General features: G+C 34.6%; 1 protein-coding gene across 2 annotated transcripts; it reads right to left on the reverse strand.

Moving 5' to 3' along the window:
* Positions 1–380: 380 nt before the first annotated feature.
* Positions 381–15292, reverse strand: LOC125857898 (pantothenate kinase 2). 2 transcript variants are annotated; one of them, XM_049537555.1, is made up of 23 exons: positions 14888–15292; positions 14366–14667; positions 13666–13878; positions 13461–13519; positions 12125–12241; positions 9993–10112; positions 9812–9906; positions 9330–9423; positions 8979–9110; positions 7793–7905; positions 7450–7642; positions 5942–6147; positions 5463–5507; positions 5289–5337; positions 3918–4000; positions 3106–3222; positions 2955–3018; positions 2672–2818; positions 2415–2573; positions 1732–1815; positions 1132–1326; positions 965–1036; positions 381–683 (listed from the first exon to the last, which is right to left on the reverse strand). In XM_049537555.1, the coding sequence occupies exons 2-23, from the start codon at positions 14622–14624 to the stop codon at positions 594–596; spliced, it is 2706 nt and encodes a 901-aa protein (XP_049393512.1). In that variant the 5' UTR covers positions 14625–14667; positions 14888–15292; the 3' UTR covers positions 381–593. The 2 variants fall into 2 exon arrangements, with proteins under 2 accessions (XP_049393512.1, XP_049393511.1); XM_049537554.1 differs by lacking the exon at positions 14888–15292 and having other exon boundaries at positions 14366–14805.
* Between the last annotated feature and the right edge of the window lie 1703 nt (positions 15293–16995).

Genomic DNA, 16995 nt, shown 5'->3' on the forward strand with positions numbered 1-16995 from the left:
GTGGTTAAATATGACATATATAGTAGACCATCACTATTTTAAATAGCACCATTACAACTCACATAACAATAAATATAAAAAAAGGCAGTCCAATGCACTAAGCTCTTGCTATAACCAAGCTTCGCAGAAGGATCGGACAAGTAGTGTTTTTGTATGCAAAAAACAAGTACTTCATAAAGAAATTATCAGAAAAAGACAACCACCAACCCCTCTGCTTTCTACGGATACACATCCGTTTCTTGATAACAAACATTACATCAATCCCATGAACTTCACAAATTGAATTTACACAGCATCCCCATCAAGGAAATGGGGAAAGAGAAAACAGAGTGCGGAATGAAGAGAATAATAATATCTTAAAACTTTCATTGTCTTGAATCTAGAAAATAACACCATCTACAATAGAAGGATTCAAGCGTAACAGAACCTATTCAGAGCAATCCTCGAGTATGAACTGATTCTTAAGCAGTTCAATAATACAATTTCTGAAGGTTTACATCTATAACCATATTTGTCGAGGCACCTGCTTACCTAGCATGGGTAACAGTTCTGAGAGACTAGATAAATCGAAACTACATGAAAAAGGGAAGTTTTTAGCTAGCTGGTTCATATCTACATACACAGTCATAAATATTCCCTTTAACCAGTTTTGCTGCCAACCGCTGATTCTTCACCATAGCAAGCTGCAAAAATCACATAAACTATGTCAAAGAAGACTGAGGCACAAAGAGAGCACATTATACTTGACATTTCTCAACATTCCGCATAAGAACCAAATTAGCTGGTTCAATAAGCAGCTAATATAATAGGACATCATGCGTAAATAAAATATGGAAGAAACTTAGTCTAACTTAATTTTTCATGGAAGGTACTTATGGAGCTCCATTTGATATTCATTAGAGCCATATAAAAATATGGCAGAAACCGTCTTTAAAATGTTTCAAGTGACTGCTATAATCCTTACCTTTAGAGCATCACATTTGAACTTTGCATTATAATTGGTATGCAAAGACCGGCCCATCCCTTCCAAAATTACCTGTACCCAGGGAAAAAACATCCTCAGTAAGTTGCACTTATTTTCTCAATGAGATAGTCACATCTTTTAGTGTATTAAAGAAAGGAGTATCATACCAGATCTGCATCTTTGGCTGCAGCTGCTAACTCTGAGCTCACTTGCCTCAAGTCTATACATGGACTGCCACATCCATTCTCCACAACCATCAGAGGAACGGAAGGTGTATTTTCCTTGTAACCATCTTGGATATTACTCATAGCATCAACAAGCAAGCCTCCTGCTTCAGCTGCTCCTCGAAGAATATCACAGTGCTGCAAGCCAAAGCAATATTACCGAGCTAATGAGATATTATGTAGAGTGGACGAGAGAGAGAGAGCTCTAAAATATTATACAAATAGGCCTTATTCGTGCATAGACTTATTCCTGTTTAGAGTTCAAGGTAAAAAGCATTATTACTCTATTTAGAGGAGTTATACATCCAAAGGCGGATCTATGATTTTAAGTTTATGGGTTCCTACAACGACTTCAAGTTAATATATACAATATATGGGTTAGCAGTCAAATATTTATAGATATTTAAGAAATTTCCAAACATATATACAGCGTTTGAGCAAAAATTACTGGGTTCACATGAGCCTGTAACTGAAGCTATAGACCCGCCCCCGTATACATCTCATTATTTATAACTAATAGAAAGTCCTTGAAAATCAACATACCTTTGCAGCCTCAGCAACAATATCAGGCAACTCCATTGCAGTAACATCATTTAGTGCAGGAAGCGAGTTCGCTACCAGTACAACCTGCATAAAAGTTTGAATGGTTGATCTTTGGAACCTAAAACGTTCAGCATATATGGAAGGAGACAGGGAAGGATCATACTGATAGACTTTACTGCTTTAATAGAAAACAAAGGAACAAATACTGCTGTTTCACACTAGATACACTGATATTACAACAAGAAGTCTGAAAACAAAACAATCACTAGTACACTACTAACATCATAAATTACATCCTAAGACATTAATGAACTTTAGTTATATCATCATAAAGATCACAACCTTTCTAGACCTTCGAGAGGCTAGAAACTCTCCCAGAATTCCCTTTTCTTTATTTTCTCAATATCCCATTTCTAACTGCCCTGCCCCTTTTTCTACAGAAAAAACCACCCAATACATGTTGAGACAGTTACTAAGTTTCTTAATTGTTTATTTTGGCCTCCTGGAATAAGTTTTTATAACTTGAGTCTCATCACATACAAAGCAAACAAGGTAGCAATTGAAAGTGGTTATTACATGTTAAATAAACACTAATCTTGTACATTATCAGATAAGGGAAGTATCACTAAATCACCATGAAGCAAAACATGAAAAATTTAGATTCATTTAAAGGCAAACCATACTTCAGTTCCACGCCGGAGAAGTTCCCTTGCAAGGGGAAGCATCCCTAAAACAATATCTGCACCCGAGTTGTCAACAAAAAGCAGTGCTCTTTTATGTGGCTGAGGCTTTCTGTCTCCAGACCCTAACATTCTCCCTTTAAATGCATCAAAATCGTCCACCTAAAGACATAAGCATGTCATTAAATGCACATTTTCTAGCAGTAAAGAAAATACAACATAAGTACGACTTTTCTAATATTGTTTTTCCTTTCACTTGCCCGCCACGGTCTTTGCATCTTCTTGCGACTCATTCTATAGATTTCAATAATTGTTCCTTTGTGATAGAGATCAACACAGGCACGTGATCCCCAATCAAAGATATTAGCAGCAAGAACACCTTCTATTAGTGTAAGTAATCTCATATCCTACAAGATAGAAACTAGATGTATCAGCAAATAGACAAAAAAATACACAATATATTTAATCATCTAGCTAACCTACTTCAAGGGAGGAGAAAGGGAAAAAAAGAGGAGAGAAGGAAATATATGAGAAAATTCATACCTCAGTCAGGCTATCTAACTCCATCAGAAGATCAGGTAAAACTGCAAGTGAAGCTTCATTCTCCCTATAAAATATTCAATGAGTGGGTATGATAAGTGTACTTGCTTCCAAGACAATAGAACAAAAATGTGTCCCTTCCATATGAAGATACCTTTGTTTAATGGTACGGTAAGCATCAAAAAAGTGAAACTCTCTCAAGCATTCTTCTCTTAGCTCCAAAAGGTTGGCGAGCCCTAGCTTTCCATAAGCAGCAGGTTCCTCCATCAATCTGTAACAAAATATAAGGAAATTCTTTTGTAGCAACTTTACAAATATTATTGGGAAGTGTTAACACTCCTGTTAACTCTATAACCTCCTGAGTTTCATTAACAAAATTAATTCTTCCATTTTTTAATTTCTCTATTCAAGATCTAGAGCAGTTAAGCATGTAGTGAAGTAGTTCCACTCTTTATCTAAGAAATATGGCCTAAGCTACTGTTAGCTTTCATTAAGATTAAGATGACAGAACTTGAATATAAATCTCAATATTAAATTATTGTATCAAGATTTGAATACGTTATAATTAAAACTGATGGTTTTCAGCGTCTGAATATGGATAATTAATCTTTATTTAAAAACTAATAAATATAGAATTCAAATTGAATACAAATATATTTTACATCAACAAAATAGTACTCCCTCAGTTTCAATTTATGTGGCAAAGTTTGAATAGGTACGAAATTTAAGAAAGTATGGAAGACTTCCGATTTCTTTTAATAAAATTATTTACCTGATAAAAAAAAAAGATAAAATAAACTCTCAGTGTCCTACACAAGAACAAAAACTATTACTCCTAGAAGATTAAGTAACTAAAGACCTACATAACAATTGGCTACTATAAAATAACATCTAGAGAATCTAGAGATCGATATGGAATAGGGAAACTAAATAAAAAATTGCAGCTAAATAAACAATGAATAATACCTAGCCAAATGTGCAGAAAATGCCCGAGCAAATGCATCACCTCTTCTTTTTGCGTCGTCGGTTCCACCTTCACTAGCCACTGCCTGGAAGTCAAGGATTAGCTTCTCAAACCATAAAAATATGGGAGACATAACAAGATAATATAAAACAAAAGTAATTAGTGATGCACATTCGACAATTCAAAACAAAATGGCACTGATTTCCCCTTTATTGTTCTAAGCAATCAAATGATTGGGTATGACATTGCATGAATTGAATGAACAGCTGAAGGGCAAATCAGTTCCTTGACCTAGGGGAAGGGACAAGGAGAGAGTGGAAATCTTCCATCCGAACCCCTCTGACCTCGTTTTTATCTGGAAAAGAAAAACTGTCAAGTCAAGCTTTACCGTTTTCAAAATGAAGTCAACTTTTACATATTGGTTTTCTACAAGATAGTTTAAGTAAAGTTACTCATAATATTGGCTTGTTCTATCCACAAAAGTAGGAGTATCACAAACTTTACATGTAGCAGCAATTTCAGAAAGAGATCAGAACTCAGAGCAGCGTATGAAGAGATTAACAAGAATACGAGGTCAAAAGAATCAATATTTTGCAGATGATATTGTACAAGGTTATAAACATTTATTAGTTCTTCCACACATTTCTTGGTAATCCATACTCCACTTATTCCTTACACTAATTTGGTAATTTCAGCATGGTATTCATCCATACATTTTTGAGTCCATTACAAGATCCTGTATTTCTTATTATAAGGACACTGAAAAGAGAGTCACTTGGAATCTGCTACTTCGGTCTCTTTGGTGGGTTAATGAGAGAATGTGTTATGCATTCAAATGCAATAATAATTCATAATGCAGCTATCCTTGAGTAAAATATGTTGCATTTTGGCTTGATTTTCATGCAACATAATTGGGTTTCAACAGTTATGGCATATGTTTGGCTAGATGACTTAACAACAACTACGCCTCAATACCATATTAGTTGAGGTAGGTATTTTGCTAGATGAAAATGCAACAACAGTTCATAACGCAGCATGTCCTTTAAGTACAAAAGGTTGCTTTTGAATTGATTTTGGGCTAACAAATTGAGCTTTTCATCAACATTTTACCTCCACCAGTTAGAAGCTAATCCTCTCTCGCAATGCAACTTTATGAAGATATCATTCAGATGTACAATGATGTGAAAAGCAATAACAGTCCTCTTTTCGTCTTTATCCCACCAAGGAAATACTGGTCTTGCATTTTCAGCACTCAAATTTTTAATTAAAAATGATTGTTTGATAGGTCATGAATTGAGACACGTAATACATGGAAACCTTCTTCTCTTGGGCTGAAACAAGGATTTTGACAATGATAAAAGGTAATGTCTTACCTTGTCAACAAGATCCGACAAATGCTCAGATAACACAGTGAACCAGTACCTACAGCACCGCCAAATTTTAGTCTAAGAAAAAGAACAAAGAAACTAAAAACAGGAAAGCAGGCTTGCTTGGCTATTACAGAGGGAAAAGAAAGAGCATCTTAGGAGTGTTCAATTTCAACGTACTCTAGCTCGCCGTGATCTGAGAGGTCTATGGTATTTGGCTCATATCTGTTAAAAAGCAATTCAAAACTCGGTAAAACACAATGATCTCCAAATGAGTGTTCCAGAAATAGTAAAACATACATATACTTCAAGAAAATCCTTGCCTTGTCAAGTACCCTCTACAGCTACACAAATAATGAAAGATAATAAAATGAAAATGGGGCATTTCTAGAACTTTTAGTGTGACAGTAGTTTGCAGGCTAACCAAGTCTGGAGACCAAGATGAATAAAAACTAGCAGCCTCTTCAAAGAAAGCAAACACAATGGAATGAAACTAAGATAGCCAGAGATAGAAATGAAAGTAAAATAACCAGAATGTACAGACAGAAAATGATTGCAACTAGGAAGACATGAACTATGAAAGACCAGCTCAAATAAAGAGCAGCACCTTTTGTGGAGCCACACAGAAATTGTAAAAGATCTGCCCAAAATCAACTTACGTTTTTGGATCTGCTAAAAGTGGGAAAACCTCCAAAGATGGGACCAGATGCAAAACTCCAACATTTAATTTGCTTGCATCAGATCGCAAAACTCCTTTAGATGATGGAACTTCAAAGCCTCCAAGGCCAGTAGTAGCTGGTGGAGCCATTGGAACAGGAGCAGTAATTTCAGTTCCCTTTTGCACAAATTTCTCCATCCACGATATCTGCAATCAAATAAAGCTTATTACGTAACATATCCCATCAAAAACCAGATTACTGGTAGACAAGAAACATCAAGCTACCATAAGTCTTTGAAAAAAAGAATCGATCTCTCAAAAATTAAACCAGTTGACCTGCTGATCTTAGCTTCTATCAATTCAAAATTCAGTACAGCTTGTCAAGCAACTATGGAGAAGAACAAGGGAAAAAAAATCAATCTCCCCAAAATTAAACCTCTTTACCTTCTATTAGTTCAAAATTTAATAAAGCTAGTAAAGCAACTATGGAAGCGGCAGAGGAGGAGGAGGATAACAAATAATTATACAGAAGGAATGTTCTCCAACCATCTCTAGAAGCAACTCTTTACCTATTCTCATAAAAGCATTAACAATTCAGAATATATATATATATATATAAAGGAAGTAAAGAACAATAGTCGCATAGTTAATACCAAACTGCAATGACAAATAGCCCAACAAAACCAGAGTTGTGGGTATATTGAACTAACTGGGTCAGTTTAGTGACTCATAACCTTTACACAACCCATGACACTTCAACTTATATGGCCAACTTCATGTGCCATTTCACATGCCACTTCCCATTATTCTACTTGTATGTATTGTTGGACACAAATGGATACCATATTCCCACCTTGTCACATAGAGGTTACCCCACATAATTTTTTATTTTTTTTATGAAGTGGTTACCCCACAGAATATATGCTTTATAGCTTTAGGAATTTGTTCCTTGTTAAATATAAAAAAGAAAATATACTCCTTAGAAAACAAAAGTCCTCACATTTTGCATTCAGAAACTACTTACAACAATCTATGGCATAAGAAGCAGCTAAAAAACACCATGCAAAAGCAAGAACTAAAATGTCAAATCAGTAACTGCAAGGAACATTTGCAGGGTATCAAACTATTGAAAGACACTACTGATAACAGTCTTTGACATACAGAAAGCTTATCACATTCTGACACAAGTTTAAGAGTGAACTAGCTGAATTAGCAAGTTAGTTAGGTGATGTGGCCAGTTAGATAGAAGTAGTTGAAGTTGTTACTAGTTTCATTTCTATAAATATAGCCATTACATGTAATTGGATTCGTTCATGAAATAATATCTGATTCTCTCTCTCTTCTACATTCAATCCAGCCTCAATTCTTGGTCATAACCCTGATTTGACCATCATCTTCTTCGAGTTCCACCTCCTAGATTAACTAATTCCATTTCAGATTGCTTAATTGCATCACATTCAAACCCAATACCCAGTGCACAAGAATTTAAAACTTTAAAGTAATACTTACCTTCTCATTCAAATCTCCCAACGGTGGGCCATGAACATTTCCTCCAATGTATGGTGCACCCATTGGGAATCTTTCCACTAAGTGATGGACCATCAGATCATCTAAACCATGTTTTTCGTAGCTCATAAAAGCACCCAGAGCTCCCAAGAAACCTTCATGTCGCAAGAACATAGCTTGTGCGTCTCCCTTGGACCTATTCAAAGATTTGGAGTAGGGGTGAAATTGATGAAGAGACAATAATGAAATGAAAGAAAAACGCACATGGTTTGGAGGAAAGAACTAGAAAAAGATCTATTGACTAGTTATAAATAATGAAGTCTCGTAAAATTAATCAATTTCTCACCAGAACTGAACAGCAAAAGATATTGTATCCATAGTGTAAGCATGACCTCGTATGAAAAATCCTCCAAAGAATATCCTTTTGAGTCCAAAACGCAGTGCATTGAGATAAGCTATCTAGAAAATGTTTTAAAGATAAATTTCATGATTAGGCAATATCTAACAGTATATAATACCCATCAAGCAATGACTCATTTCCCAGAAACTACTCATTCAGAAAGGAAAGAATCAGAAATATACCTAACCATTTTTCTCTTTCCAGGACAAAGTAAATATAGTTAACTGAACTAACAATATAAACCTCTTGTCATGGAGAACTTGGCAGAAGAATTTGCCTGATACTAAATTATTAAGGCAGTCATGTTCTTGAAACTCTTTTTGGGTTTCTTCACAAGGCAAGGCATTTGATATTAAACCAAATAGAAGCTAGAAATAGAAACTCAAATTTCCATAGGGGTTAGCGATGCCCGCATCCTAATTGGTCAAAAGCTATTCAGGCCGTAAACCACATCAGTATCCTCTCATCTATTTCTTAACAGAGCCACTTATTCATGTAGGTTAAGTTTTAACAAGATATCAGTCATAACTCATATGTAATAGTAAACGATCTTGATGTTCTTAAGTCTAAACAGCATATTCTGGAATGTTTGGCTCGAGAGGAACAACAGATGTCATGAGGGGAAGGAACAGAATTCTTTGATGTTGAAGTATAGATGCATTCATAGTTTAAAAGGCTGGTGTAATGCTGAATTCTCGAATGATCTTGATGTAATGATAGATTTAATTGATCCCTTACAGCCTTAGAGGATTCCTAGACACTGTTGTTTACCTTCTTGGTGCTGAGTTTATTATCAATAATACGTTTTCTCATCAAAAGAAAACACGCAAACAATGATTTCTTGGTCCAGTTCCATTCTATGAGATCAACAACATATCATATCCAGTCTATTATGAGTAATCCCATAAGTTGGGCGTGGTCTCTACGAGATCAACTATTTACAAATTTGTCACAAATTATCACTTGGTGCACAAAACAGGATAGACCTAAAAATGCACTTAACCCTAAATATTGAACCTTTTTTTGATCAAGTAAAAGTTTCCATTAATAATAACAGGGCCAACTCAGACCCTAAATATAGAACTTGAAGTAAATGCTTTGTAGAATTATAGGGATCTTAAACGTGGGATACCTGACCGATATTATATGAAATCATGCGCAGCAGGGATAGAGATATGTCTTCAGGCTTATAATCTTCAAGATCCTTGTTTTCTGAAATGGTCTTCCCAAAACTCGAAGCAATTGTTGAAGCTGAAAGGCCAATCTATAGAGATATTATAGATCTTGAGTAGATAATCATTAGGATGCATAGCAAATATGAACTAAATAAAACAAAAAGGAAAAACAACTACAGGCTCTCAGGAGAAAATCATGGATCTTATTTTCCCACATGATTAAACACCTAAGCAGACCACTAAAGTTCACCTCTGTTTAATCAGTAAAATAAATCCTAGATTATAGAACCTGGTCTATTAGAATGTACCTTTGAGTAATCCATACCACCATAGATGTCACCAACAAGCATGTCTATGGTGCTATTGTCTCCACGCTGACTGAGCTCTAGCAGTTCATCAAAACTGTAACAGAGAACTGACAGAATCAATTACAATAACATTTAGCCCCATATTAGAGTGTTTAGGAAGTCATAACCCAAGGCTAGTGGAATCTGGAAAAATATCCCATTCTCACTCATACAAAAATTGGAATACTGTCCCATTGTGAATGGGCTTAAATACACGTGCTGAGAGAGATGTGATGCTATAATCTTTTGTTACCCTTTGGAACTCTCAACAATCTTCTTGGTGCTACATAATAATATTGACTTCAACTTCTCAAAAAACAAGAGAGGGAAAAACGAGAGGAATGAGTGATGTGAGAGATTGTGCTCAGGATTCTAAATCTTCTACTAATGTCTCTAATTTATTCTCTTCAAACATTATCCGAATGCTGTCTAATCAAAAGTACCTCTTGCATTTAGTTAACAACCTCCCCAATCCCCAATATGTACCACCTCCAACATTTGTGCCACTGACCCGCTGAAACTGCCCATCCCCATCAACCTATAATAGCGCAAAAAGAAGACATTAGCGGGTACTCGATTTTTTTATTAGCTGAGTAACACAAAACAAGAACTAAGGCAGAGTACCTTGATCATACTGACACCAGAACCGATATTCACAAGCAAATATGGAAATAAATCATTCTGGTCTATCTGCACAAACTCCTTGTGACCCTCCATATGCGTAAAAGCTTCATGACGGATCGCCTATTCAAAAACAGCTTTCAACAATATAACCAACAAAGGCAATAATGTAAGCAAAAGTCAGAGATCATTGTCTGACAGCCCCCAAGCTATATTACGTTAAACTAGGAAAAGATGAGGCAAAACCTGTCTGACCATGAACATCCAATAGACACAGAATATTCTTACATAGAAACAGAAGTAGAAAACAACTTCTGAATTAACTTCTTCAAAATAAAGTGAAAGCTGTAGCCAAGTAAGAAATGCTATATGGTTTGATTTCAGGAATATACATACATGAAATGGTATGATTTCAGTGATATAGGAAACCAGTGCAGCTTCTGCAGGTCACTAATATATATATATATATATATATTTTAGTTTAAATTTTTCAGCTTTATTGATATGAAAAGAGAACAATTACATCACTCATTTGGGCCGAATGCCCAAATCTAATTAACAAAACAGATATCATTTAAGTGGAAATGTAACCCCTAAAAGAATCTCCCTGGACAACTTGCTGATTGGATGCTGGAGCACAACTATATTTCAATGACAAAGGAAGTATAACAACAAGGAGATGAAAGTACTAGAACAAAGAAGTGAGTCCTCTTTAAGGACATATCAATTACAGTGTGCAATCATATCTTTGTAAGAATGAAACTATCTGTGCAAACAAATAAATGAAAGAGCCATGCAATAATATATTTGTAAAAATATCAATTACAATGCGCAATGATATCTTTGTAAGAATGAAACTATCTGTGCAAACAAATAAATGAAAGAGCCATGCAATAATATATTTGTAAAAATAAAACTAAAATCTGTCAAGCAAATAAAAAAGAGAGCCTTTAAGCCTATTTTGCACTCGTACAGCTGTATCCACAATGCAAAATTCAGTACATTCCATCAGCAATTGATAACAAAGACTAGCATAAACTTATTGAAAATTTTGCGGAAGCGGCTAATTTTCCAACTTCACATTCTGACATATTCAACAGCCATCAACAGTCAGTATTCCTTCAATAGTAGCTGGGAAATGCAGAAATCAATAAATAAACAAGAAAAAAATTAGCACAACAAATGCAGATGCATAGACCTACTACCAAACTATTTCATCCATTAAGAGCACGACACATGTAGATGCAAGGACGCCCCTATGTCAGAAATCAATTAATCCCAAAATAGTTTTGTTACTAACCAGAGCCTTGAGATGAAGGCAAAGTCTACATAAAAGAAAATACTAGAATGGCTGCTTTATTCGTCAGTAAAAAACAAAGTATAAACAACAACTACACCTTAGTCCCAAACAAGTTGAGGTCGGCTATATGAATCCTCATTGACCATGTAACTTCATTTATGCTCATCTCACACAAACATTATACAAAATAAAACGTGCCCCCACTTGTGGAATAAAACTGGGTTTGTTATTGTAGTAAAAATAAAAGTTCTATAAGTTTTCTATCTTTTTTACTGGCCTGTTCTTCATTAAAAAATTAAATTAACACATTATTCTTTATGCATCTTCAGCTTAAAGCTTAGGATGGTTCTGGTTTTCACAATTTGAATTTTCCTGTTCTTAATCTGGAGCTAAAGGGTGACGGCACTATGGCAGTCAGCTTTCAAGGATATAAAACAGTCAGGAGCTGTACTTTTTGAAAGTTAGGTGAAGGTACTTCCACAATAAACAAGAACAGATCTATCTACAATATATCCTACTAAAACTGTAAAAAACTTCCTTGGTTAATTCAGAGGCTCTTCTTGAAGTAATTAACAAATCCTGAATGTCAGATACTTCATGACAATCTCTATCCTAAAATTGTGGCCCAGAAAGCCCTCTAAAAGACAATTTACAAGTAAATTTGAAAATCAGCATTGAGTTGTTCTTTGTACTACTCCCAAGAGAAAAGTGATCAAGTAAGCAACATTTATGCACTCTATTCAGTCAAACAAAGGACTTGGATCTAAAGCTGCCACTATAGGAGAAAATGCAGAGTGAGACAGTTGAGCAAAAAAAAAGATCATTTTTATCTTACCTTGAGTAAGAAATTTGCACCAGAAACAAGACAATTCATTTCATCTTCTTTCTCTATACTGACTCCCAGCCTTTCCTTAAAAAGATCAGCGAACTTATATGCCCCACCACCTGTAGCCTTTCCACAAAACCAAACTAGTTAAACCTGTATCTTTTCACAGAACCAAACCAGTTAAACCTGTAGTCTTTTCACAAAAACCAAACCAGTTAAATAGGTGAATGAATGTATGTGTAAATTATTAAAACTAATAACTAGCAGAAAACTGAAGTAAAACCACATTACACTTTGTTATTATATAGTTAAAGTACTTGCTAAATAACTGCTCCGAAGAGGTAGCCAGAGTCCAGAGTATAGTGGATTCTTTTTTTTTACGAGGTTAATCCTCAAGACCAGCTGCAACCTTTGATACTCAGGGTAATGGGCCCACCCCTCTACCCTTCTCCACTTAATAAATACCAAGCTTGATTTACATTGCACAGTGATCACTATGACCCAAGTTATAAGTCCCTCGATCTTTCCCACTTGAACTACGCCTTGGGGGCTAATATGGTGGATTCTATTATTATCATAATCATCAGAGAAGAATGCAATGAGAATCTCATTAGGTCTTCGGTAAGTTTCTATTAGTAGTTTATTACAAATGAAATATAACACCAAGATGATCCTGTAGTCTAAGTAGCTCAGGAAAAAAAAATTACCACACATATGAGACAGGGGATGCTCTTTGATGAAAAGGGGGTACAATTACGAAAACTAGTTCAATTATAAGACCGGTCTAGCTATGCCTGTATAGCTGTACATGGAATCAGTTTCTCTTCACTTAGAGACCTCAGAGCTCTAACATTTATTTAGTTTCTTAATTCCAATTCTTTTCATTTTTCTTATTTTTCTTTCTCCTTTTTTTTCACTTGCACTTATTTTGAGTACTTCAAAGTTTAAAACAATTTGCTTCTTCCTCCATATAACTTGATTCTGATCAAACTAAAACTGGAAGTAGACATCCTGGCTCAATAGCATTGATACATAAAGTAAAATAAAAAGTGTCCCCTCTTTAACAGTTTAAATTTTTCTATCACGTGGTCACAAAGCTCAACATGGTACCAGAGAAAATAAAGTTCCTAGGTTTAAATGTCACTACGCCTGATATCAAAGAAGTACTTTTACATGTTTGGCCCTAGAAAAGAGAATAATGCATCATTCGAAGGAAGAAAATGAAGTGTCTAGCTCAAATATAAGGAAGTGTGCTATTACATAATCAAACTATTAAAAGTCACCTCCCTCACAACTTTAACTTATAAATGAGGTCGACACGCAATTCAACAAATATGATGCTTACCTTAATTACTGCATTTTCACTTGGTGGGGCATCAGAAGGCCAACATCGTGGATCCATCCCTGGCCACAAGATCATGAACAAAATGTAAAAACTACTCTAGCCAATGTACGTGGTGTTGATCAAGAACATTTGAAAATCACGGGGCAATACAGGGCATTTACAAAATTAGCAATTTAAGAATAATGTACAAATCAAAGAACTATACCACCGCAGTGAAGTTGCTTGGAATGTATAAAATCTAAGCACTCATTGATTTTCGATGTCTCAAACTTCACAAAATGAAGCCTCCCTCCAAGGATAGGATAGCTTCTTCTGCTGCCATTAGTAACACCCAATCTCTCCTTAACTTTCCTCTTTCTCCCATCATCCACTTGTCGGTCCGCATGTCTTGAAAAGTAAATCAGCTTGATAAGAGAGCCTGGATTAAGAAATCCATGGAAAATATTATTCCAGTACTAATATGATTTAGGTTAATCGTAATTAGCTTTTCGCACATCAAACTCAGAACCAGTGCAAGAGTTCCGCATTACACCAAGAAGCATACAAAAGCAGATAAAGTTGGGACAAACGTCAAACTTGGAGACACCGCAAGAAAAAGTTGTGCAGACTCTTCACTCGATGCCACACCCATGTCGGATTCTCTAAACCTACATTACTTTTGGAGAATCCAACATGCAACCGTTGACATTTTTTAAGAGTCCGAGCAACATGGTCCACAATCATATCAGTGGTAGCTTTTTGCCCAAATTTTCAAAGTTATCAAAGAACATACTAGCAACATTGAACTGAAAGTATGAAATAAAACAAGAAAATATCAACTTCATATCCATTTTACTAACAATAAGAATTACACAAACATCAAATCCCAAACTTCTTAAGACTCCAATAAAGACATGAAAATTTACCACCAATATCCAAAGCAAGGTGTGAAATATCATCAGTCTGATTAGGCAACAGAATTGCAGGATCCTTCTCCTCAAAATTCCCCTGAATTGCAGCACCACTTACATCCAACTGTGGACGAGAAGATGACCTATGAATTGAACTCCCAGGCAAAGGCGCCATATCTTTCTCTACAATATCCTTCTCAGTGATCTGTTGAGATTCCTCATTTATATCGCCAATTTCAATGTGAGAGTGGTCCTTTGTCGTTGGACTTGCCATTAACTCTCTCTCTCCCTATGTCCTTCCTACCTTGCTCCTAAACCTAAACAATTTTTCTTTAGTCAATTGTCCAATTTGGTTAGCGCACATTTCTTTACTCCAAACAAAATTGAAGTTCAGCCACCAAACCAAAACAAACTACTGTGACGAATAAACAAGTATTTATTGGCAGTGAAAGTAATTATCAACTATTCAAAATAACCCAGAACCCATATCTACTAAAACAATAAAACTACTATTAATATAATAACAATAATAATTACCGATGACAGGCTGTAGACGGCCTTTTAGTTTCCCCTACTAGTAGAGATTTAATTATGCAGGACGAAGATTAAAGTTTGAATTATCTCTATCTCAACAATAAGTTCCATTGATGAATTCGCCGTAAATGGCAGTGGCAAGTGTAAAACAACCTAAAATATTGGGACCCAGAAAAGAAAAAGTAAACAAGATGATGATCATACAAATTGCTACAAGTGAGTGATAACAAAGACCCACGATTATTTAATAAGAGAATCTTAAATCTTGAATGTGAGTCGACCCAGTTGAATATTGAATGTGATTCTTGATTTTCAGTCCTGTTCTTCTGAGTTGTGACTTGTGCGTTTGGTCTTGTAATAAATAAAGCGCTGAATGGTCCGCTCAGTGAGTAGACCCGCAGCGCAGCGACAAAATATTTTCGCAATAACGTTGTGAAATTCCTATTAATGTTTAAAACATACTAAAATTGTGTCCTCAAAACTGATTTTGTTTTCCACATTTAGATAAGATTTGGATGCGGAAGATATTTTTATATAATTATTTCTCGTATGTACCATCTTCCTCATATTTTACTTGTGAAATTGTATTGATTAAATTGTTAAGTCCTTTCTTTATAGTAAATTAAGAACACTTTTTTATATATACTGATAATTTAATTATAAAATATTTTTTTTTGTCTCATAATGAAATTATTTATTGCAACAAAATTCAATCCAAAAGTGATTATTTTTATAAAAAAAAAACTATAGGTAAAAATGAACAGAAGGAATAATTTTTTTAATAATTAAAAAAATCATTTAATAAGAGATAGTTTGGTAAAATATATATATCAATAATTATTTTCTAAATGGAGGTGCCAAGTTAAACCGTAACAAGTAAAATGAAGGGAGGGAGTAATAAATTCGGAACACCATTCATTCCTGTTTAGAATTACTATGAAGATTTTTTTGTCCAAAATCATAACGTAAATTACCTCATTTATTATTCGGAAAAGGGTCAAAATTACTCTTAAACTATGCGAAATACATCACTTATACCCTCTGTTACATTTTGAGATAAAAAATATCCCCGTTATTATCCCTAGAGACCACAAATACCCCTCAAAAGTTAACAACCCAAATTGTCAATGACATGACAAGCCATGTGGGACTGATCTCTCCACCTAATAAGCTGCCAACTAGGATTTCCAACAATTAGAAATCCTTCTAAAATTAGAAATAAATCTTTTATTTTTAATTACATAAAAAATATTTGTATTTATTGTCGTTAAAAGTTATTTTTTCATCGTAGTTTAACTATTAATGAAGTATATTTCCACTTGATAAATAACTAATATATAATATATCTAACTTAATAGGATGATTTTTTGTATAACATACCTGTATCTTCTATATGTATGAGGGGAAATTTACAACTCAATAATATTAAATTTGTTCTTGCTTTTTTTGTTGGATTAATACAATTTTAGGAGATTTAGATTAAAAAAAAAGTTAGTGGTAATCCTAGTTGGCAGCTTAGGTGGAAGAATTAGTCACACATGGCTTGCCATGTCATTAAAAATTTGGGTTGTTAACTTTTGAGGGGTATTTGTGGTCTCTAGAGATAAGAGTGAGGGTATTTTTGAGCTCAAAATGTAATGGAGGGTATAAGTGGCCTATTTCACATAGTTCAAGGGCAATTTTGACCCTTTTCCGTTTATTATTTTAAAAATTTACCAGGTCGGAACAACTTTTTCTTTATATAGAAAGAGAGATAGAGAGAGCTAACAAAGACATTGCATACCCAATTAGATCAAACGAGAATAATATGCCCAAACATTTAAATTCTTTTGACGAAGTCTTGCTTTTTACCATAGGCAAAAGAATTGACTTTATTTATATGCTATATCACATTTTTATCTATTCGAATAAGAGATAAATGTTTTATTTTAAAAAATAATAATTCAAGTTTTTAGTAAAAAAAAATACATATACAAAGCTTCAAGCTTTATCACTTCAATATTACAACTATGTGACACAGCTGATGCATCTACTACAACTTTTTTTTTTTTTTTTTTTTTTTTTTTTAATGAACTCCATTGATCATTGATGCGCAAAAACTTACAATTTGA

The sequence above is a fragment of the Solanum stenotomum genome, chromosome 3, assembly GCF_019186545.1.
Source record: "Solanum stenotomum isolate F172 chromosome 3, ASM1918654v1, whole genome shotgun sequence".
NCBI lineage: Eukaryota > Viridiplantae > Streptophyta > Magnoliopsida > Solanales > Solanaceae > Solanum > Solanum stenotomum.

Coding starts and splice junctions, on each gene's coding strand:
- LOC125857898 (XM_049537555.1), bottom strand. CDS start 14,624: ATGGCAAGTCCAACGACAAAGGACCACTCTCACATTGAAATTGGCGAT. Junction 13,879..14,365: donor CCTTGCTTTGGATATTGGTG/GTAAATTTTCAT, acceptor TTCTTAATCCAG/GCTCTCTTATCAAGCTGATT. Junction 9,907..9,992: donor CTGGTGTCAGTATGATCAAG/GTACTCTGCCTT, acceptor GCGCTATTATAG/GTTGATGGGGATGGGCAGTT.